Raw genomic sequence first — 22,729 nt, forward strand, 5'->3', positions numbered from 1 at the left:
AATTTAGTATATTTTGCTGGTACTGAAGCTTGAATTCAGGTTCTTGCACTCTTGCAAAATCTTTTTCCATTCACAGTTGGCACCCTACCACTTAATCCATACCTCCAGTACTGGGTTTTTGTTTGTTACTTGGAAATAAGAGTCTATGACTTTGTCTGTCTGGGCTGATGCAGAAACACAAGCCTCAGATCTCAGCCTCCTAACTTACAGACATGAGTCATTGGTACTTGGTTTCATAAATTATTTTAATGACTTACAAGCTAACAACTCAATTAAGTCCTTCTTCAATTTTGCCCAAAGCAAATAAATGAAAAATCACAGATTTGTGGAAGAATTATTATGTAGTCATTAGAGTTATTTAGTTTCACAATCCAGGCACTGATACATATTTCAAGTTGTCTCTTGTGGTTTTTATACCCAAAGGCAATGAGGAATGTACCCCAGCAACATCTTGGTTGTGTGACAGAAATATGTCTTGAATCCTGTAAAGTAGGGAAAAGTCCATTGCAAAAGGGGATGCCTTGACCTCAGAGGTATTTTCTAGCTGTTTAGTTTTAGACACATTGAAATGGAATTGGTGGAAATAGATTCCTTTTAAGCTCTTTTTACCTACTACTGTTTGGAAAGACTTTGTGAAGATAGGACTGAAGATTCTTTCCTTAGATGACACTGTTACCATTTCTACATCTACTGTTCCAGATGACTTTTAACAAAAATTCAAGTTTTTAATGTTAACTTTTAACTTAACTCAAATTTTTAACTTTTAACGTTAACTCAAGTTTTTAATATTAACTTAACTTTTAATGTCAACTCAACTTTTTTTTTTACTAGCTATAGGGCTTGAACTAAGGGCCTAGGCATTGTCCCTGAACTTCTTTGTGTTCAAGGCTAGCATTCTACCACTTGAGTCACAGTGTCACTTTCAGCTTTTTCTGAGTAGTTTATTGGAGATAAGATTCTTACAGAGTTTCTTGCCTGGCTGGTTTCAAACTGAGATTCTCAGATCTCAGCCTCCTGAGTAGTTAGGATTACAGGTGTGAGCTACTAACACAGCAGCAACTCAGCACTCTTTATTCTATTAGTTTCGCCATCTACAGAGTACAAGACATTTTCCTATGTCTATTGAATTCTCCATAGATTTGTACCTTAGTATTTTCAATATCTGATGAGACTGGACATATATCATTTACCAATATGTGCCACCTTCAGACTCTAAACCAAAGACATTGAGATATGTAAAACTTGCTGGGTGCATTGGCTCATGCCTGTAATCCTAGCTAATCAGGAAGCTGAAATTTGAGGATTATGGTTCAAAGCCAGCCTGAGCAGGAAAGTCCCAGTGTTAACCCCTCAAATTAAAGATAAATAGATAAATACTAGACTTCTTATTTACTTCATATATCGAATGCCTTCTGTAAATAGTTACCTTGAAGAGATGTTTTATAATTCAACTATGTTTTGACTCCTCTTATTTCCCTGTTGCATTTAGTGATTCCCAAGTACTTTCTTTTGTATGGCTTTTCCCACTCAGCCCCAATCTTGGGAATTGCACACAATGCATGTTGAGGAAGCATCTGCTCCCATTGCTTCCAGGTGTATTTCTGTCTTGCAATTTGGAACGAAGCTTCACATATAATGTTTTCCATGGTGACACATTCCCATTCGACTATAATAGAACCAGTGTCAACTCTTAACAATGTGGTAAGTTAAATAGGCTTCATAGGGCTGTCTTGGAAATTTAACATCTGCTTTAGGTAATTATTTGCATCACTCACAGAGCATGGTATTGCTACCGATCAAACTCAGGGCTTGAACTTCAAGCCCTCTACCACTGAGGCCAAACCATTAGCCCAGAAAATTTTAAATGATTACAAAGACTCCTATGGTCACCATTCTATTCTTTTTTTTTTTTTTTAGTTCTTTAGCACTAGGACTGAACTCTGGGTTCTGTCCTTACAGGGCAGGTGCTCTACCACTTAAATTGTTCTTTCAGCCTTTTATTATGAGCATTATTTTAAAGGCAGGGTCTCACTTTATGTACAGATAGGCCTGGACTACAATCCTAGTACCTTTACTTCCTCCTTGTTTCTGGGCATGACAGGTACTTCACTGTGCCCTATGATTGTACTGTACCTAGGTTATCAGGTAGAAAGCCACCCATCTCAGTCATTGAGTGAAATGGAACCTCACAAACTTTTACACCTGAGCTAGCCTTAAACTATGATCCTCTGAGCCGGGCACCGTTGGTTCACACTTGTAATCCTAACTACTCAGGAGGCTGAGATCTGAGGATTGCAGTTCAAAGCCAGCCCAGGCAGGAAAGTTTGTGAGACTCTTATCTCCAATTAACCACCAGAAAACTGGAAGTGGTGCTGTGGCTCAAGTGGTAGAGCACTAGCCTTGAGCTGAAGAGCTCAAGGACAGCGCCCAAGTCCAGAGTTCAAACCCCACAACCAACAAAAAAAAAAGAGAGAGAAAAACTATGATCCTCTGATCTCATCCTCTAAAGTATCTTGGATTATAGGCTGAGTCACTGCTCTCCATAATCACCATTCTAAAAGATATTCAATTTACATAGCCTCTAAAATGATAAGTTCACCTTCTAACACTTATTTTTCCATTCATTTCTACCTTACTGTTGTGAATTAAATTGAAAATAGCAGTTGCTCTATTGATTTCTATCTTCCCATGAAATGCCTAGTACCTTCCTTTTCTTCTTCAAAGTCAGTCCTCTGAATCACTTATTATTTAATCCTATATGAGCCTTTTCCTCTTTCCCCTCATTTTGTTCCAATCTCTTAATGATTTCATAAATCTCAAAGGAATTTAGTTCTAAATTCTTTTGAAAGACACTCATGAGATGCAACTTATGCCATACTTTATAATATAAAATCTTTTTTTACAAAGTACAATGAGGCACACTTGCCCTCTCATCTCATATTTTTTTTCAAGTTCTGGTTTTCAACTGCAAGTCTCTTATAGTCATTGAACTGGTGGATAAAAGACATGAGAAGATAAATTGCAGGAAAAAATTAGTTTCTATCAACAGCAGCAGCACCATTATCAGAAAAAAGTGTTTCTCCCTATAGAGACATATTTATACTCTCAGTAGAGTGAATATTGTACAGTCTGAAAAAGTAATTCAGTTATGTGCTTGGTTTTATCTAATTCCCTTCAGGACGTAGAGCAAAGGGGAAGCCCAAACTTCTCAAAGGATCAAAAACTCACACCTGTAATCCTATCTACTCAGGAGGCTGAGATCTGAGGATTGCAGTTCAAAGCCATCCTGGACAAGTAGTCTTTGAGACTCATATATCTACCAAACAGTGGAGCTGTGGCTCAAGTGGTAGAACACTAGCATTGAGCAACAAAGCTAAAGGACATAATGCAGGCTCTGCTTTCAAGCACCAGTACTAGCAGCAGAAAAGGGACAGACAGAGAGGGGAGAGTTAGTCAGGAATGCAGTCAGAACCTTCCATGCATATGGAAATAGGAAAAAGGAGGGGATGTTTGGGCTTGGGAGGGATCTGAGAGAATGATGAAAGGGATGATTAAGATGTATGGTGCTCATGAACTGACCTGTTGAATTGTGACCCCTTTATACAACTACTTAAAGTTAATAAAAATATAATTTAAAAAGCCAAGCCAGGTGCTGGTGGCTCATGTCTGTAATCCTAGATACTCAGGAGGCTGAGATCTGAGGACCAAGGTGCAAACTCAGTCAGGTAACTCTGTGAAACTCTTATCTCCAATAACCTATTCAAAAAAGCTGGAAGTGGTCATATATACATAGCTTTTGAGCTTTTCTGCTTGTCCTAGACATATACTAGTTATTGCAAATAAGGGAAACCATAGAAGCTATGCTTTTTTGGGCCTGGCTTACTTCACTTAACATAATTTGTTCCAAGTCTTTCCATTTCCTAACAAATGGGGCAATGTCATTCTTTTTGATGGAGTCATAGAATTCCATTGTATATATACCACATTTTCTTGATCCATTCATCTACTGAGGGGCATCTGGGTAGGTTCCATATCTTAGCTGTGGTAAATAATACTGCGATAAACATAGTTGTGCTGGTAGCCTTAGTGTGGTCTTGTTTGTGATCGTTTGGGGAAATGCCCAAAAGTGGGATTGCTGGGTCATAGGGGAGCGCTATGTGGAGTCTTTTGAAGAACATCCATACTGCTTTCCAAAGTGGTTGAACAAGTTTACATTCCTACCTACAATGCAGTAGGGTTCCCTTCTGTCCACATCCCCTCCAGCATCTGTTGTTATTAGAGTTCTTGATTATAGCCATTTTAACTGGGATGAAGTGGAATCTCAATGTTGTTTTGATTTGCATTTCTTTTATGGCTAGAGAAGTTGAGCATTTCTTTATGTGTCTATTGGGCATTCTTATTTTCTCTTCAGAGAAATTTCTCTTTAAGTCATTGCCTTACTCATGTAACTGTAACCCCTCTGTACACTATTTTTACAATAAAAACAATTTTTTTAAAAACTGGAAGTGGTGCTGTGGCTCAAGTGGTACAGTGCTCTCTTTGAGCAAAAGAAGCTTAAGGACAGCGCCCAGGCCCACAGTTCAAGCCCCATGACTGGCAAAAAAAAAAATTCCAACATTTAGGAGTCCACATAATTAAGAATATAGAGAATCTGGTGGAGGTTGGCAAATCAGAACATATGTCTTATCAAAGGAGTATGGACACTATTCAACTCAAGTAAAATTATAGCCCTTCAAATATGAGTCCAGTGTTGCCTGATCATCTAGTTTTGAAGGAAAAGTGGGAAAACTAGTTTTGTTTGGGAAACTTCAAATTTTTATTTTATTTTTAATTTTTTAAATTTTTTATTGTAACAATATTGTACAGAGGGGTTACAGTTATGTGAGTAATACAATGAGTACATTTCCTGTTGAACATTGTTACCTTCTCCTTTGTTTTTCCCCATCCAACCCTTTCCTCCCCACTTGCCCAACTCCTCCCCTGCCACCCAAAGTTGTAAAGTTCGTTTTCAATGTAGTGTCTTAAAAATATGGAACGCTTCAGGAATTTGAGTGTCATCCTTGTGCAGGGGCCATGCTAATTTTCTCTGTATTATTTCAATTTTAGTATATGTGCTGCTGAAGTGAGCACAACTTGCAAATTTTAGATGTTGATGGGTAAAGCCAGACAATAATTCCCCAATTTGTAACCTATGCCTTAGAGGTCTAAAAAGGGGATAGGGTTTCTGAGTATTTAATAAAGACCGTTCAGGTACTGGTGCTGGTGGCTCATGCCTATAATCCCAGCTACTCAGGATGCTGAAATGTGAGGATCAAGGTTTGCGGCCAGCCTATGCAGGAAAGTCTAGTTTATCTCCAATAAACTACTTAGAAAAAGTCAGAAGTGACGCTGTGACTCAAGTGGTAGAGGGAAAGCTTTGAGCACAAAAGCTTCGGGACAGTGCCCAACCCCAGAGTTCAAGCCCCAGGATCAGGAAAAAAATGACTTGTGCATTATTTATAAGCAAATTAAATGATAAAGCAAAATCATTAGATTATAAGGAGCACAGAATATTTAAGTGCCAAATAGACTGGATCTTTGCTCTTGTTTTTAACTGTTTTTTTTTTTCATTGATACTGGTTTTTGTTTTACCAAGCGTAACTTCATTGCATTTACTTTGTTCTAAGAGGGAGTATGTATCCGCAATTACTATCTTTCTCATGTACTTTCTGTAACTACTAGAACCTTGAAGAGAATGTGCATTTGTCTCATTTTTCCTGATAAAGATATTGAGATTCTGAGAAATGAATGAGCTACTCTAAGGCCACCCAGCAATAAAAGACAAAGCTGCAGTTGTGATCCCAGTCTGCTTGGCTAAAATGTATCCTCTTGCCATTATGTTTCTTTATTATTTCTCTAGTTCTGACCATTATTATTTACTCTCAAGTGCATCAACAGTTGTTAGGAACAATCATAGGATTTCCCTTAACTTCTATAGATATGCTCCAGGAAGACAACACAACACATTTAATTAATACAACCAACTCAAGACCTCAACAGCAGGAATTACATTCCCGGGATAATTTCCTAAAAGTTGAAATGCTAAGTAAAATTACCTGTATGTTTTAATAAATGTGTGTGTGTGTGTGTGTGTGTGTGTGTGTGTGTGTGTGTGTGTGCATGCTCACCAGTACTGGAGCCTGAATTCTGGGTCTGGCACTCTGTCGATGAGCATTTTTGCTCAAGGCTGGAGCTCTACCACTTAAGCCACAGTCCCGCTTCCAGCTTTTTGCTGGTTAACTAGAGAGAAAAGTCTCATGGACTTTTCTGCTTGGGCTGGCTTGGAATGCAATCCTCACATTTCAGCCTCTTGAGTAGCTAGGATTATGGGTATGAACTATAAAGAGCCGGGCCTAATAAACTTTTAAAATTTATTAGCAAATTGACCTTCAGGTACATTATGACTACCAAGTAACTTAATTCTCAGGAGTGCATGAAATAATATCTTGTTTCCCACAATGCTTCTCCTTGTCCTTTGCGTTCTCCTTCTCTTTGTCTATGGCATATTATGAGTAGTCTTAGGCAGTCTGGATTGACAATGTCAAAGCTGAATACTATATAAGTTTAAAAATTTCATTCATTCATTGTAGTACTGGAAATTATGCCCTGGGCCTTGTATGTCCAACAAAATAATGTCTCAGTTTTTTTTGTCAGTTGTAGGGCTTGAACTCGGGGCCTGGACACTGTCCCTGAGCCCCTCTTGTACTCAAGTCTAGTGCTCTAGCACTTAAACCACAGTGCCATGTCCAGTTTGTTTTTTTTGGGGGGTCCGGTTGTGGGGCCTGAACTCTGGGCCTGGGCGCTGTCCCTTAGCTCTTCAGCTCAAGGCTAACACTCTACCACTTGAGCCACAGTGCCACTTCCGGCTTTTTTTTCTGCTTATATGGAGCTAAGGAATCAAACCCAGGGCCTCATGCATGCAAGGCAAGCATTCTACCACTGAGCCACCTTCCCAGCCCCTCATGGGGACTTTTCTGCCGAAGCTGGCTTCAAACTGTGATCCTCAGATCTCAGCCTCCTGAGTAACTAGGATTAGAAGCTTGAGCCACTGGCACTGGGCTTCAGTTCTTTTTTTTTTTTTTTGCCAGCCCTGGGGTTTGAACTCAGGGCCTGGGCACTGTCCCTGAGGTTCTTTTGCTCAAGGCTAGCACTCTACCAGTTAAGCGATGGTGCCACTTCTGGATTTTTCTGTTTATGTGGTACTAATGAATCAAACCCAGGGCTTTAGGCTTGCTAGGCTTGCCTAGACACATTCCCAACACTCAGCATTTCTTTGTTTTGGTCGTGGGGCCTGTCCCTCAGCTCTTCAGCTCAAGGCTAGCACTCTACCACTTGAGCCACAGCGCCACTTCTGGCTTTTTCTGCTTATGTGGTGCTGAGGAATCGAACCCAGGGCCTCATGCATGCAAGGCAAGCACTCTACCACTGAGCCACCTTACCAGCCCCCCTCAGTTGTTTTTTTTGGGGGGGTTCTGGTCGTGGGGCCTGAACTCTGGGCCTGGGCGCTGTCCCTCAGCTCTGCAGCTCAAGGCTAGCACTCTACCACTTGAGCCACAGTGCCACTTCCGGCTTTTTTTCTTTTTGTTTATGTGGTGCTGAGGAATCGAACCCAGGGTCTCATGCATGCAAGGGAAGCACTCTACCACTGAGCCACCTTCCCAGCCCCACCTCAGTTGTTTTTTAAGTTCAAGAAAAGAAAACTTTTTTTCCTATTCCTTTTCTTCTAAATTTCACTGTAAGATACTTTTTGTAAGATACTGGTTAATGGTACCTACTTTCCCCGTGGAGTGTTCTGTTTTTGCAACAATTTATAAAATGTGGATTTATGTCTTTCCATTTATAGTTTTTCTTCTTTGTTTTAGAAAGTTTGTTATAATGGTGAAATTATATAAAAATGTGTTCTGATATTTTTCTGTAAATTTCCTGATTTAAATTCTAATCTATAGTTTATTTTGATATTTAACATATAGATTCATAGATGGCATTCTTTCATAGTGTCCCAAACTCTTATGTGCTTCTATTTTTCTGATACCACATCTATTGTTTTGACAAGATTTGGTAAGAGAGAAGGTAAGAACAGGCTTAGCTGCCATCTGGAACAATACAGCTGATTTTTGGAAATATTTAATTTTGTGTTCATTTCCCTCATGTCTCTTATTTGCTGTTAAGGTTTTTCTACTGTTTCTAAATAAATTTTGGCCATAAATATCTTCCTAGAAAAGTAATACAGTCATAGTTTTTCTTTGCTAGTTCATTTTAACTCTGTATTTTATTAGCCAAGATTGTTACAAAGTATTCCCTTATAATTTTCAAACATATGTCCTTCATATGGTCACACAATACTAGTTTTTCTGTATTTGTCTGTTGCTCACTCTTTAAATTTTGAATAATTAATGCTGTGTTTCTCACTAATAAAGAGTTCTAACTTAAAACATTGCAACATTGATTTGATTGTAATTTACTTTTGCATTACAGATTGGAATAATGGGAAAAAAATCAAGTCACATAATCTATGAAATAAATGAACACAAAGACCTGTGCTTATCGAAGACTCCGGGAAGGGGGAAAGGGGAAGAGGGAGTGTGTTTTTGTTTTTCCATTGTGTACATTGGTGAAGAAATTGTAAGCTAAGAGTCACTGAAATAATAATGGGTATCTATTTGTTTTTTTCTTTTATTTTGGTGTGTGTGTGGGTGATCGTGAGGCTTTACCTCTGGGCCTGGGTTCTGTCCCTGAGCTCTTTTGCTCAAGGCTAGTGCTCTACTACTTGAGCCATAGCGCCACTTCCAGTTTTCTGGTGTTTAATTGGAGATCAGAGTCTTATGGACTTTGCTGCCTGAGCTGGCATTAAACAGTGATCCTCAGATCTCAGACCTCTGAGTAGCTAGGAGTATAGGCGTGAGCCACCAGCGCCCAGCTTGTTTTCTTAAAAGTTCTTAGGTTTATTTATATTATGTTTTATTGTATGCTCATTAATGTTTACCTTTATTATTTTGTATCTGACATTTCATTTCTCTCTTAATTTATTTTTTGTTTTCTTTCTCATTTGAATGCTTAATTCACTTATATTCACTATTGTTTAAATGAACAAATTTGAGTCTGACTTTATCCATATATTCCACAGTAAATCAAATACTATTAAACTGGAGCTTGATAAGAATATAGGTTCTTTCACAGCACTTCAATTTGTTTGGAATAAAGTCTAGATATCTTCATTCTTTCATTAACAAAAATTCTGTTGTACTAAGAATTGAACCCAGGAACTCCTGCAAAACATCTCTACAACTGAGCCAAGGCCTATAATCCTTTGTATCGTTTCCCAAGTAGGTGAGATTATAGGCCTAAACAGCTATTACCCACAGTTGAAATCTGTATTCTTAGCCAGTTCCTAACAAGAGAATGGTAATAATTGAGGTACATATGTAATTGTTGAAATATACATTTTCATTCATTTTTATAAATTCATACAATAAGAAGTTTGATTTATATTTTGTCTCAAAAATGCTCAGTTTTGCAGGGTGCCAGTAGTTGTAATCCTAACTACTCAGGAGACTGAGATTTGAAGATCAGGTTCCAAGCCACCATGGGCAGGAAAATCTGTCCATGAGACTCTCTTTTTTTTTTTTTATGAGACTCTTATCTTCAGTTTAACCACCAAAAGCCTGAAGTGGGACTATGGGTCAAATGGTAGAATCCTAGGCATCAGCAAAAAACAGCTCAGAGACAGTGCCCTGGCTCTGAGTTCAAGCCCCAGAATCAACACACACACAAAAGTGCTATTTTATGTTAATTTTCAAGTGGTTGTTTTTCCCCCTCATGCCTTCATTATTAATATCTACCTTTATTCATTTGAAATGAAAGATGGCCTGTGACATTTTCTCAATGTCTCATTTTATTTTGAGAAAATTTAAAATACTATATCATAAAACATATGAATTCTTATAACCTAGGATTAACTATTGTTGATATTTGGTCATATTTGCTTCCATTTTAAAGATAAAATACATTTTTACAGATTTAAGTTCTCTGAATCCTATTCCATTTCCTCTCCTTTATTGGTTTAAGTTTGGTATATGACTCCTTATAGTTTACTTCTTTTTGTTTTCATTCTTTAGCCATGGTGGGAATTGAACATAGGGCTTCACAAATGCTACTCAAGTGTTCCTCCATTGAGCTACATATCCATAAGTCTTCTACATTTCTTGGGGCTGGTAAGGTGGCTCAGTGGTAGAGTGCTTGCCTTGTATGCATGAGGCCCTGGGTTCAATTCCTCAGCACCACATAAGAAAAAAGAAAAAAGCCAGAAGTGGCGCTGTGGCTCAAGTGGTAGAGCGCTAGCCTTGGAGCTGAAGAGCTGAGGGGCAGAGCCCAGGCCCAGAGTTCAGGCCCCATGACCGAACCCCACCAAAAAATAAAAAATAAAAATAAATAAATTAAGTAGTATTTCTTATTCTGGGCTGAGAAGGTGGCTCAGTGGCAGAGTGCTTCTCTTGCATGCATAAGACTCTGGGTTCCATTCCTCAGCACCACAAAAGCAGAAAAAGCCAGAAGTGGTGCTGTGGCTCAAGTAGTAGAGTGCTAGCCTTGAGCTTAAGAGCTGAGGGACAGTGCCCAAGCCCAGAGTTCATGGCCCATGACCGACAAAAAATAAAGAAAAGAAAAGAAAAAGAATATTTCTTATTCACTTGACTGCATGTATAGACACCATAGAGTGATGCTAGGTATGTGGTAATTAATTAGGTTTTGGAGATCTATACATAATTTGCTTAAAGTTATTAATTTAACTCTGAATTATATTATCTGCATTAACTATACTACATATACTGTCATATTACTATACTATAATATACTATAATTACTATAATATTGATTGATATCACATAACTATATTTGTTCCTTATCTCCAGATTTATTGAGATCTTTGTGACCTAATGACTTTAAAATGTTAGTAAATAGTAAATTGGGAAAAAAGATTTTCACTGCGGCTTAAATCAGAATTTGAAATATATATATGTTTGAAATTATTTCTATTATTCATCCTTTCTTCATCAATGCTTCTACATTTTTATTTATCTCACTTAAAGCGTAATGAATCAGGTTTTTAAATGTCTACCACCACTATTGTGTGCCTGTCAATTTGTACCTGTATTTTCCACCTGAAATATCTATTTTTTAAATTATAACTGCAGTGATTGGTAATTAAAAAAACATTCAAAATCTTATAATAGAAAATAGGAATTATTCATAATTCAAAATTCACAAATCACTATCATTACACTAATTTACAACCTTCCATATATATTTTGCACATACACATACAAGTTGTTTAAAATCAGCTTTAAAATATAATTAATTGATTTTTATACTGAATTTTTATGCCTATATTGTTCTTAATTGTGTAGAAATATATGAAGCCAACATTGAAAACACTCCACGATTTTCCTGTCAGTGCAGTGTATTTTATGAACACCTTTAAAGATATTTTAGATCACATGAATTAACCATCCATCTTTAAAACACGTTGCATACTATTTTATTGTGTAGTAAAATCATAGTATGCTTGACTCACTCCACGTAAACACATTTAAAAATATTTATTATTTCTTAAATGCTACAGTGTAAATGCATTTTATACATACGTATTTTTACATCCTCATCCGATCGTTTTCTTAGAGGAGGTCTGTAGATGAGGTATTTCTAAATAAAGGCAGAATTATTGAAAATGTCCACTTGTATTTTCCAACTACCCTGTGATGAAAACGATTTACACTTTCAACTAGCATGAGAGTGCATTTTCTGGGCTCTCGGTCAACAATCTTTATCATTATTTTTCATCTTTGCTAGTGTGATAAACCGAAAGTAAAAATCTCATTGTTTTAATGGGATTTTCTTTGATTGCTAGTGAGTTTAAACGCCCTTTTATATGCCTATTGGCCATTTGCACTTCTTTTGTAAAATGCACGGCTCCTGCCCTGTCTTCTTCCCTTCCCCCCCTTGGGGGTGTTCCACGTCCCTTTTTGCTTTGTCAGAGCTCTTTACTATTCAATTTTCGTCTTTTACATGGGATCCGTTCAATCCAGGTTTTCATCCTTTCCCTGCCTTACAGATTGCATATATATATATATATATGTATATATACATATACACATCTACGTGTGTATGTATGTATGTATGTATGTATGTATGTACATTCTCCATTGGTTTTTCAATGCCTTTTTAAAAAAAAAAAACTGGTTCCCGGTCCCCGTTCTCAATCTCCCTCCCTCCTCCCTCCATTCCCTGTTCCTTCCCTTCCCCCCCTCCCTCCTGCCTTGCCTCTCCCCTATTCACTGATCATCTAGTGTCGTGTCCATTCCCTTCTCTGTCTTTGTTTGTTTCTCTCTCCCCCTCTTTTTTTTTTCCTTCCCCTTTCAGTCAGTGCAGAAGTTTTTAATTTCCACCGAGTCAAATCTATCCATCAGGGCCTGGCGCCGCGTCAGCAAAGTGGGGCGGGGAGGCGGGCACGGAGCTGGGGGAGGGGCCGGGGCGGGGAGGAGCAGGCGGAGCGGCTGCAGGAGTTGCTGGGAGTGCGCGCGGTCAGATCACAAGGCGGCGGAGGAGAAGGCCCAGAGACCTGAGCTCCGAGACTTCAACCGCGGCCTACGCCGAAGCCCAGTCTCCATCCAAGGACCGGGGGAACCGCAGTCTCCATCACTGAGGTACCGTGCTCCGCGCTGCTCGCCCGGCCAGACCCAGCCCCGCTGCAGCGGCGCCTCTTTCCTTCCTCTTTCCCTCGCTCTCTCGCTCGCTCGCCAGCGCCTTCCCTGCCCGCCTGCGTCACCGCGGCCGCCATGGCTGAGAACGGCGAGAGCAGCGGTCCCCCGCGCCCCTCCCGCGGCCCAGCTCCGGCCCCAGGCTCGGCAGCTGCTACTCCGGCCGAGCCCAAAATCATCAAAGTCACTGTGAAGACTCCCAAAGAGAAAGAGGAGTTCGCGGTGCCCGAGAATAGCTCGGTTCAGCAGTTTAAGGAAGCGATTTCGAAACGCTTCAAATCCCAAACCGATCAGCTTGTGCTGATTTTTGCCGGAAAAATCTTAAAAGATCAAGATACCTTGAGCCAGCATGGCATCCATGATGGACTGACCGTTCACCTTGTCATCAAAAGCCAGAACCGACCTCAGCAAGGCCAATCCACCACGCAGCCTAGCAGTGCCGCGGCAACTACTACTACCACCACGGCATCGACTCCCAGAAGTAACACCACACCTACTACCACAAATAGCAACCCGTTTGGGTTGGGGAGCCTGGGAGGACTTGCAGGCCTTAGCAGTCTGGGTTTGAGCACCACCAACTTCTCTGAGCTTCAGAACCAGATGCAGCAGCAGCTCATGGCCAGCCCTGAGATGATGATCCAAATCATGGAAAATCCCTTTGTTCAGAGCATGCTTTCGAATCCTGATCTGATGAGGCAGCTCATTATGGCCAATCCACAGATGCAACAATTGATTCAGAGAAACCCAGAAATCAGTCATCTGCTCAACAACCCAGATATAATGAGGCAGACTCTCGAAATCGCCAGGAATCCAGCCATGATGCAAGAGATGATGAGAAATCAAGATCTGGCTCTCAGCAATCTCGAAAGCATCCCAGGTGGCTACAATGCTCTACGGCGCATGTACACTGACATTCAAGAACCGATGCTGAATGCCGCACAAGAGCAGTTTGGGGGTAACCCCTTTGCCTCAGTGGGGAGCAGTTCCTCCTCTGGGGAAGGTACTCAGCCTTCCCGCACAGAAAATCGGGATCCACTGCCCAACCCTTGGGCGCCACCGCCGGCTACTCAGAGTTCTACGACCACCAGCACCACTACAAGCAGTGGCAGTGGATCTGGCAGCAGCTCCAGCAATACTACCGGGAACACTGTGGCTGCAGCTAATTATGTTGCTAGCATCTTCAGTACCCCAGGAATGCAGAGCCTGCTGCAACAGATAACTGAAAACCCTCAACTGATTCAGAATATGCTGTCGGCACCCTACATGCGAAGCATGATGCAGTCGCTGAGCCAGAATCCAGATCTGGCTGCACAGATGATGCTGAGTAGCCCACTGTTTACGGCCAATCCTCAGCTGCAGGAGCAGATGCGTCCTCAGCTCCCAGCTTTCCTGCAGCAGATGCAGAATCCAGACACACTGGCAGCCATGTCAAACCCGAGAGCAATGCAGGCTTTAATGCAGATCCAGCAGGGGCTACAGACATTAGCCACTGAAGCACCTGGCCTCATTCCAAGCTTCACTCCAGGTGTGGGGGTGGGGGTGCTGGGAACGGCCATTGGCCCTGTGGGCCCAGTCACTCCCATAGGCCCCATTGGCCCTATAGTTCCTTTTACCCCCATAGGCCCTATTGGGCCCATAGGACCTACTGGCCCTCCTGCAAGCTCTCCTGGCACCACCGGCTCTGGTGGCCCCACTGCGCCCACTGTGACCAGCTCTGCACCCAGTGAGACCACGACTCCAACATCGGAATCTGGACCCAACCAGCAGTTCATTCAGCAAATGGTGCAGGCTTTGGCTGGAGCAAATCCTCCACAGCTGCCGAATCCAGAAGTCAGATTTCAGCAGCAACTGGAACAGCTCAACGCCATGGGGTTCTTAAACCGTGAAGCAAACTTGCAGGCCCTAATAGCAACAGGAGGCGACATCAATGCAGCCATTGAGAGGCTGCTGGGCTCCCAGCCATCGTAATTACATTTCTGTACCTTGAAAAAAATGTATCTTATTTTTGATAATGGCTCTTAAATCTTTAAACATACATACACACACACACATCTTGCTTTACTTTCATTATGATTCTTTTAAATCTGTCTAGTTATAAATCTAATATGATGCATTTTAAGGTGGAGTCCTTCACTAGCTTTTTCCCTCCTTCCCTTTCCTCTCCCCTCCTTCCCTCCCGCCTCTCTCCCTCCCCCATCCTTCCCTCTCCTCTTCTTTTTTCCCCTCCTGCCCCTCCTTCTCCTCGCCCCTCCCACCCACCCTCTCTCCCTTCCCGCCTGCCCTCTCCCCTCCCTCTTTGTTTCCTTCCTTCCTTCTTTCCTTCGTTTGGTTTCCTTCCTTCTCTGTCTTGAATGGTGGGAATCAATGCTGTTTCACTCAAAAGGTGTTGCATGCAAACACTTCTCTTTATTCTGCATTTATTGTGATTTTTGGAAACAGGTTAACAGCCTTCACAGTTGGGTGAACAAGTTTTGTCCTACAGATGTCCAGTTTATTTGCATTTTAAACATTAGCCTATGATAGTAATTTAATGTAGAATGAAGATATTAAAAACAGAAGCAAATTATTTGAAGCTCTAATTTGTGGTACAATATTGCTTATTGTGACTTTGGCATGTATTTTTGCTAGCAAAATGCTGTAAGATTTATACCATTCATTGGTCGTTTTTGCTATTATTTGTACACAGTACAGTAAGCACAATTGGGACTGTACATCTAGAAGTATTACTGTAGAATCTGAGCAGAATATGTGTAACCCAAATAAGAAAGAACGTGAGAACTATTTCTGGATTTAGGTATGTGTCACAATTTTGTAGAATCTTACAGCATATTTGATAAATTTCTCAGTGAAAATGTTGGCTAGGCAAGTTCAGTTAAAATATAGTAGAAATGTTTATCCTGGTATCTCTTAAGTATACATTAATTGTACAGAAAACTTAAACAGTGTAACATTGTGTCACCATTTGCAGATTGACTGTATATGACTTAATCTTTGTGCACCCTGAAGGATCAGTGTAGTAATGCCAGGAAAGTGCTTTTTACCTAAGAGTTCCTTCTCAGCTTCTCCCATAAAGAGACCCTAATATGCATTTTGAGTTGTAATTGGAAATGTAACTTTTACTGGAAGTGTCATGTGATGTTTGCATTACTTTAACTGCTATGTATAAAGGAAAGTGTATCTTTTGACCTTATCAGTTATTTCTCTTGTGCACAGGGAAAATGCATTAAAAATGACTAAAAAAAATAAAAAAAATTAAAAATGGATAAATCTTTTCCTTTTTTTGCCTTCTGACCCTAGAGTCAAGTTTAGGTATGTTAGACTACACCAAGAGAATATAGGTTACCTTTAAACTGTTTCTTTGAAAAATTTTCCCATATCTGAAATCATTTTGATTTTGATTTAAGTATTCTAACTTACTTTCCCCCAAAGGCTATCTAATTTAGTTGATATTTTTCTCTTCCCCCCACATTTGAAATATACAAATTCATAGTTTTTTGTTTGAGATCTCTTTAGTTCCACTGAACATTGTAACCCTGGTATACCATCCAGCCTGTAGTTATTGAGTTAGAAATATGATTTCATGTTATATAGGGTGAGTCTTTTCCACACATATATAAAATTTTCTGACAGTTCTGACATGTTTATTTTTATCAGATGAGCACTGCAGTTTTCCCAACAGTTGAAAATTTGGTGCACTCATTTTAAATTAAAATAGTGGTTAAGACCTATACAATTATATTGCTTTCCAGAAACATGTTGCTTTATTTTTAAAACTTTTTATATCCATCAAGAGGTTTTTATTTAAGTCCTGTATAACTTGTGACAGCTATATTTCCAGGTAATATACACTTGTAGCAAGCACACTGATACTACTAATGGGAACTCCTTTGTGGTTAGTTTGTGCAATATAGGAGATTTATTTTCTTATGAAAACATTAGTTTTAGATACTCAGTTAATCCTTAGTTTTTTATGTAGCAAGCAATTGATCACATAACGATAAATTATATGTTCTCTTTTTCAAAATTTCCAACATAGTTACTGACTGCATAGGCTAAATACATTTTCTAACAGGGCTAAATATTTTAACCAGAATATAACTCCTGCAGCAGTTCTAAATGGAGTTATGAAAAAAATCCTCTAGGAGGCAAGTTCATCAACACTGTATATTCCAGTCCTTGTTATGTTGTACAATAAATATTGGTTATTATATTTTTAATATTAAGGTTAAAAAATATATACCTATTTATATTTGGCCTATCATGTTTCTCAGAACAAAAACTTAGGCAGTGGTAATTTATTATTTCACTCCTATATGGTACTAGAAACTTGAAACATCCTACAAATATACTTACACAATATGTTGAAGAACTTTAAAGATTTAGATAATTATAGAAATAAATACTAAAGCTAGAGGAATAGCAATAAGTCAGTGGGCATAAGAACATGGATATTGTATGAGGCCTCGCTCAGTCAGTTTAGCAGATAAGTTTCATTACACATTCAAGGTACAGAACATTCTTCCTTAGTTAGCTTTGCCAAATATTTAATTTTAATATGTTTGGTTTTTCTTCCTGAAAAGGTCAAAGACTTTATTAAGTCTATTATTTTTTTCTGCTTTCTAGTTCATTTGGTATTTAAAATAACTTTTTAGCCTCTTTTAAATTAGGTTTACATGTTCTTCCTCCTATCTCTTATGTGCTATGATTTTTCTCATATTGCAGGTTCTTTTTATACTCTTAATTTAATTTTATTTTCATCTACTATTGGGACATGATTTATCATACCATTTATTCAGCATTGAATCAAAAGGTATATATCCTGATTTACTGTTCCATTACCACCAGTAAGAGTAGAGTGACTCCTCATATCATTGCTTACTGGGTTATAACCCTCTAATTTTCTGGGTTGTGGAAATTTATATTACAGACTAAGCAATTCCACACGATATGGTGGTAGAGAGGGAACTAAGACGAGACAATCTGAGCAGGAGGATTTCACCACCAGGAGAACTTCACCACCTGAAATTTCACTTTGCTCCTTTGTCTGCCACTGCAGGTACATGCTGGTATGATGTATACTTTCTCCATTTAGTGTGGGTGGAGTGGTCAGTAGGGGGCAGATACACACACTAAAATACCTTACTTGTTCACTAAAGGGGCCTCTTGCATCAGGTTAAAACCAAGTCAGTTGAGAAACTGTGATCAGGAGACACTGCTATTTGGGTGTGGCTAACCTTGCCCTCTTAGAAAGGGCAGCTTGCTTTAAAGTATTTTGATCTGCAGTGTCAAAATAGGAACAAATGGAGAAAAATTGCTGTAAGGACCTAGCCCAGGGATCAGCGTTGCAAGGGCAAGAGAAACATGTGAGCTGTGTCTCATGATCACAAAGGGTCTCAAATTCAGATTTTTAATATTATCCTCCAATGACTTATACTTGGAATCCTAGCTACTCAGGAGGCTGAAATCTAAGAACTGTGGTTCAAAACCAGCCTGGGCAGGAAAGCCCATGAGACTATCTCCAATTAATTACAGAAAACCAGAAGAGGTGCTGTAGCTCAAGGTGTAGGGTGCTAGCCTTGAAGAAAGGGAGCTCACGGACAGCATCCAGGCCCAGAGTTCAAGCTCCAGGACCAGCATAAAATGATGATGATGATGAGGATGATGATAAATAATCTAGCTCCAGCCAAAGAGTCAGACTTACCTGATTACAATTTTTTTAAATCATTTTGTTTAACTTAGTAAATGCAAAAGTATAGACTCTGATGAGTCTGACATTTCTAATTTGTATTTTATTTAAAAATATACATTGGGAGGTGTCAATGCAATAGATATAATGCAATATTCCCCTAGTTCTAAGATTTTTCTCATCCTGGCCTCTTTCATTGTCTTCACCCTTCACCTCTCCCCAGTCCTTGTAAAATTAAAAAGCAGTATTTATTTTACAAGTGATGCTTAATTCACCATTGTTTTCTCCATCCAGTCCTTATTTATTTAAACTAGAAAGTTTAAATGGTTTTCTGCCATGATTTTCCTCATATGTCAGAATATCACATAACTTTCTCAAGTTAGTAATATTTAACATGGCTGCACTAATATTATGTGTTTCAGAATTTAATTGAGAGTTCTGGTCTTCTTGTTATTTCTACAGGTTTTATTAAGATTTTTGTCTCCCAGTTGATTTGTGGGAGGAAGAGCAAATATTAAGAATCTATTCTTATGTTATTTTCCCCCAAATCTGTTAATGGACTTGAGGGGAAAACAAGTTAGTAAATGTAGAAAAGAGAAACATAATCTGGCAGACATCACACAAGCCATACCAATGAGCCTATTTTTACTAAGTAATGGACATGAATGCCTAGGCTTTATAAATTTTGAGGATGGGTGAAAACCCTTGCTAAAGCAGCTTTAAACCCTTAAACTGAGCAGTTTGGAAAATCTAGCCTAAAAAAAGATATGTTTCTGAACATATAAGGACAATATTATTTGCCAAATGAGTATGAATTGAGGCATAAAGATCCAGCTGTACTGAGCTATTTGAGCATGGGATGAGGATCTCTAAGATAACACTTTCAAAATCCAATTTTAGAACTACTTGGCCTAATATGACCTTACAAACCTGATTTCAGAGAAACTTCACTATGTCATTATTAAAACAATAATTGATAAGCATGATAGAGGAAAATAGATGGTTGCTTTCTTCTAACATGGAGTTTATGACTGTCAACACTAAATTTCTCTCAGATTGGGATAGTCATAACCATTAACATAGTCCCTTATGTTCAACTATTATAACTTCATAAGATGGCACTGCTATTATCCTCTCCAGTTTATAGGTAAGAAAATAAGCTGACGTTAAATAATTCCACAAGCTCACACTGCTATTAAATGGCAGGGTCAATATTTAAGCCCAGTTCTGAGATTTCAGTGTGTTAGCCAGTACACTATACACCCCCTCTAATTATACTAAGCCACATTGGTCTGTTTATTAATCTATCAGATTTTGTGATTTGTATACTAGCAGGCAGACCTGGATGTTCAGTTTTGCTGCTATTTGCACTAGAACAGGTTACACAAAAATATACATGTGAAATTCAGCTTTGTCACAGATCAATAACTGAAAGTTAGAGCTTTGCTTTTCTGGCTTTCAAGTTATGACTAGTATTTGAAACTGCCCTTTAATACATCTGTGCATGATGGCCTAATACTTACAGTATGTCTCTAAATTGGCAATCACTTGGGCCACTTGTGCTTCAGCTGCTTTGGAGGATGATTGCTGCCTTCCAGAGACCTAGGAGGCAGTAAACACTGAGTACCCCACTAAGGCATTTGACAGTTCCTAAAAGTATCCTTGAAAATTAAATAGATTAACATCAATTTGATGATAATGGCTGGACAACATATGAATTTGTAATTTGGACTGATGAGTGTTCAACAGTGTACTGGTAAATATGGACAGAAATTTCTTACTTCAGGTCTGTCCCACGGAGGTTATATTTAATGACTAGCATGAAAATAGCAATTTGCATGTCTGTCCCGTTGCAGAAAATATAGAAGTAGATGGCAGAATAAATGTGTTGAACATTAGTTCATTAGTAAGACCCTCAAAGTCCTTAGAAGCTGAGAAAGAAATCTAAATCTAGCAGGAATAAATTACATAGAATCAACTATAAATTGCTGTATGTATTTCAAAAGCTCAGTTATCAAGACTTGCCTGCTACGTGGCTTAATAGCATCTATGCCAAAGATGTTGATTCTAATTCACCATGAGATCACCATGAGTTATTGATATGAGGTTACAGGTCATCCATGTATAATGAAATTTTAGGCTTCATTAACAGGCATGGTGCCTAAAACAAAGAAGGAATATTTTGTTCTGTACTTGATAGTTTATGTTGGGAGATTGGATCACATCAGAGTGTAACAATTAAAATGGACACAAACTTCTGGAAAGTGACCACAGTGGAGACTAAATTACAAGCAGACACAGAGAAATTATTTTAGGTCAAGAATGCTTTAAGTCTAAAGAAGAGTTTGGATATTTTCAAGTAATTGAAGACATAGGACGCAAAAGAGCAGTGACATTTACTTGGAGTACCTCCAGAGGGCAGATTAAGGCAGATGATACAAGGTATCAGAATTTTGGCTTTACTGTTAGGAACTTCTAGCAATTAATTGAAGATACTTTTCATTCTGATGATATTTAAGCAGAAACTCACTTTTTGGAAATGTTCCAAGAAGATATGATGCACCAGGTAGAACTTTGGAGTAGAGAATGTCCAAGATTCTTTGCAAAGTTTCTCATGGAAGTTGCAAGGTCTGGGCTCATAGTTGTTTCTGGATGAAATCAGGTTACCCAGACTTCTATCCTGCATTTCATAGTTGAATAAACAGCAAGCTCAGAAGTAGACCATACACCTGTGTTGATATAGACAAAGCAAATTTATTGTTAATATTATTTTTAATGCTATACCTAGGAAAAGGAACCAAAGTACCAGATCTTAAACTAAATGTCATGAAGTACTGAGAACATGGTGATGGGGAAATAATAGGGGTGCTTCTGTTAAATGATTCTGGTTAAGGAGGGTACAAAGGTACTCTGATCTTTTTTTTTTCTTTATAGTATTCCCATACCCTGAAGTTTACAGGGTGAGAGGAAGCTGAAACGGATGGAAAAATGTAATGTCATAGCAGAGGCCATTTTTTTTGTGTGCTATTACTCAGGCTTGAACTCAGGGCCTGGATAATGTCCTTTAGTTTTTTGTACGTGGCTTTAAATAAAAATTGAATTTAAATAGTTTTAGATTTACATGAAAAATTTTAAGACAGTTCCCATATACTTTATACTAACTTTTTCCCTGTTGTTGATCTTACATTAGTATGGTGTATTTGCTATAAAATGAATAAATAAATAAATAAAGCTAGGTGCCAGTGGCTCATGCCTGTAATCCTAGCTACTCAAGAGGCTGGGATCTGGGGGTTGCAGTTAAAAGCCAGCCAGCCCAGGCAGGAACATCCATGAGACTCTTATCTCCAATAAACCACCAGAAAACCAGAAGTGGCACTGTGGCTTAAGTGGTAGAACACTTGCTTTGAGCTGAAGAGCTCAGGGACAGTGCCCAGGCCCAGAGCTCAAGCCCTACCACTGATAAAAATAAAAATAAAAGCAAATCAATAAATTATTAAGTATAGATTTTATTCATATTTCCTTAGTTTTCACCTAATATTTTTTCTGCTCATGCAAACCATCTAGGATGCCATATTATTTATATTTAGTCATCTCATCTCCTTAGATTCTTACTGTGACAGCATTTCAGACTTGTCTGGTTTCTGATAATATTCACAGACTTAAGAAGTGCCTATATTTTGTGTGATGTCCTCAATTAGAATTTATCTGGTATTTGTTCTCACAATTAGGCTGGTGATATGGATCTTTTAAAGCAACATCGCAGAGGTAAAATGCCATTTTTATCATATCATATCAAGTGTCAGCATGACCTTACGGATATTGACACTGATCACTTAGTGGAGGTAGTATCAGTTGGAATTTGTGTGTGTGTGTGTGTGTGTGAGAGAGAGAGAGAGAGAGAGAGAGAGATGCCTTGGGGCTTAAACTCAGAACCTCAGTACTGTCCCTGAGCTGTCAAGGCTAGTGCTCTACAACTTGACCCACAGCTACACTTCTGGATTTTTCTGAATAGTTTATTGGAGATAAGAGTGTCACAAACTTTACTGCACAGGCTGGCTTCGAACTGTGGTTCTCAAATCTCAGCCTCTTGAGTAGCTAGGATTATAGGTGTGAGCCACCATCACCTGGCCAGTTGGGTTTTTGGAGATTTGGTTTGGTTTGTTTTTTGTGCCATTATTGGGGAATGAACTCAGGGCCTTGCATTCTCACTTGGCTCTTTTGCTGAGTACTCTACTGGTGTTGTACTTATTGA

General features: G+C 39.0%; 1 protein-coding gene and 1 pseudogene across 1 annotated transcript; one reads left to right on the forward strand and one right to left on the reverse strand.

Moving 5' to 3' along the window:
• Window positions 1-12,871, reverse strand: part of LOC106000463 — a 143,473-nt pseudogene extending 130,602 nt beyond the window's left edge.
• Ubqln2 (ubiquilin 2) lies at window positions 12,617-14,986 on the forward strand. Its single transcript, XM_013035734.1, has one exon. It carries the CDS (start codon window positions 12,870-12,872, stop codon window positions 14,757-14,759), a length of 1,890 nt encoding a protein of 629 aa, XP_012891188.1. The 5' UTR covers window positions 12,617-12,869; the 3' UTR covers window positions 14,760-14,986.
• The last annotated feature ends 7,743 nt before the right edge of the window (window positions 14,987-22,729 follow it).

Source organism: Dipodomys ordii, unplaced genomic scaffold (assembly GCF_000151885.1).
Source record: "Dipodomys ordii isolate 6190 unplaced genomic scaffold, Dord_2.0 Scaffold219, whole genome shotgun sequence".
NCBI lineage: Eukaryota > Metazoa > Chordata > Mammalia > Rodentia > Heteromyidae > Dipodomys > Dipodomys ordii.

Coding starts and splice junctions, on each gene's coding strand:
- Ubqln2 (XM_013035734.1), top strand. CDS start 12,870: ATGGCTGAGAACGGCGAGAGCAGCGGTCCCCCGCGCCCCTCCCGCGGC.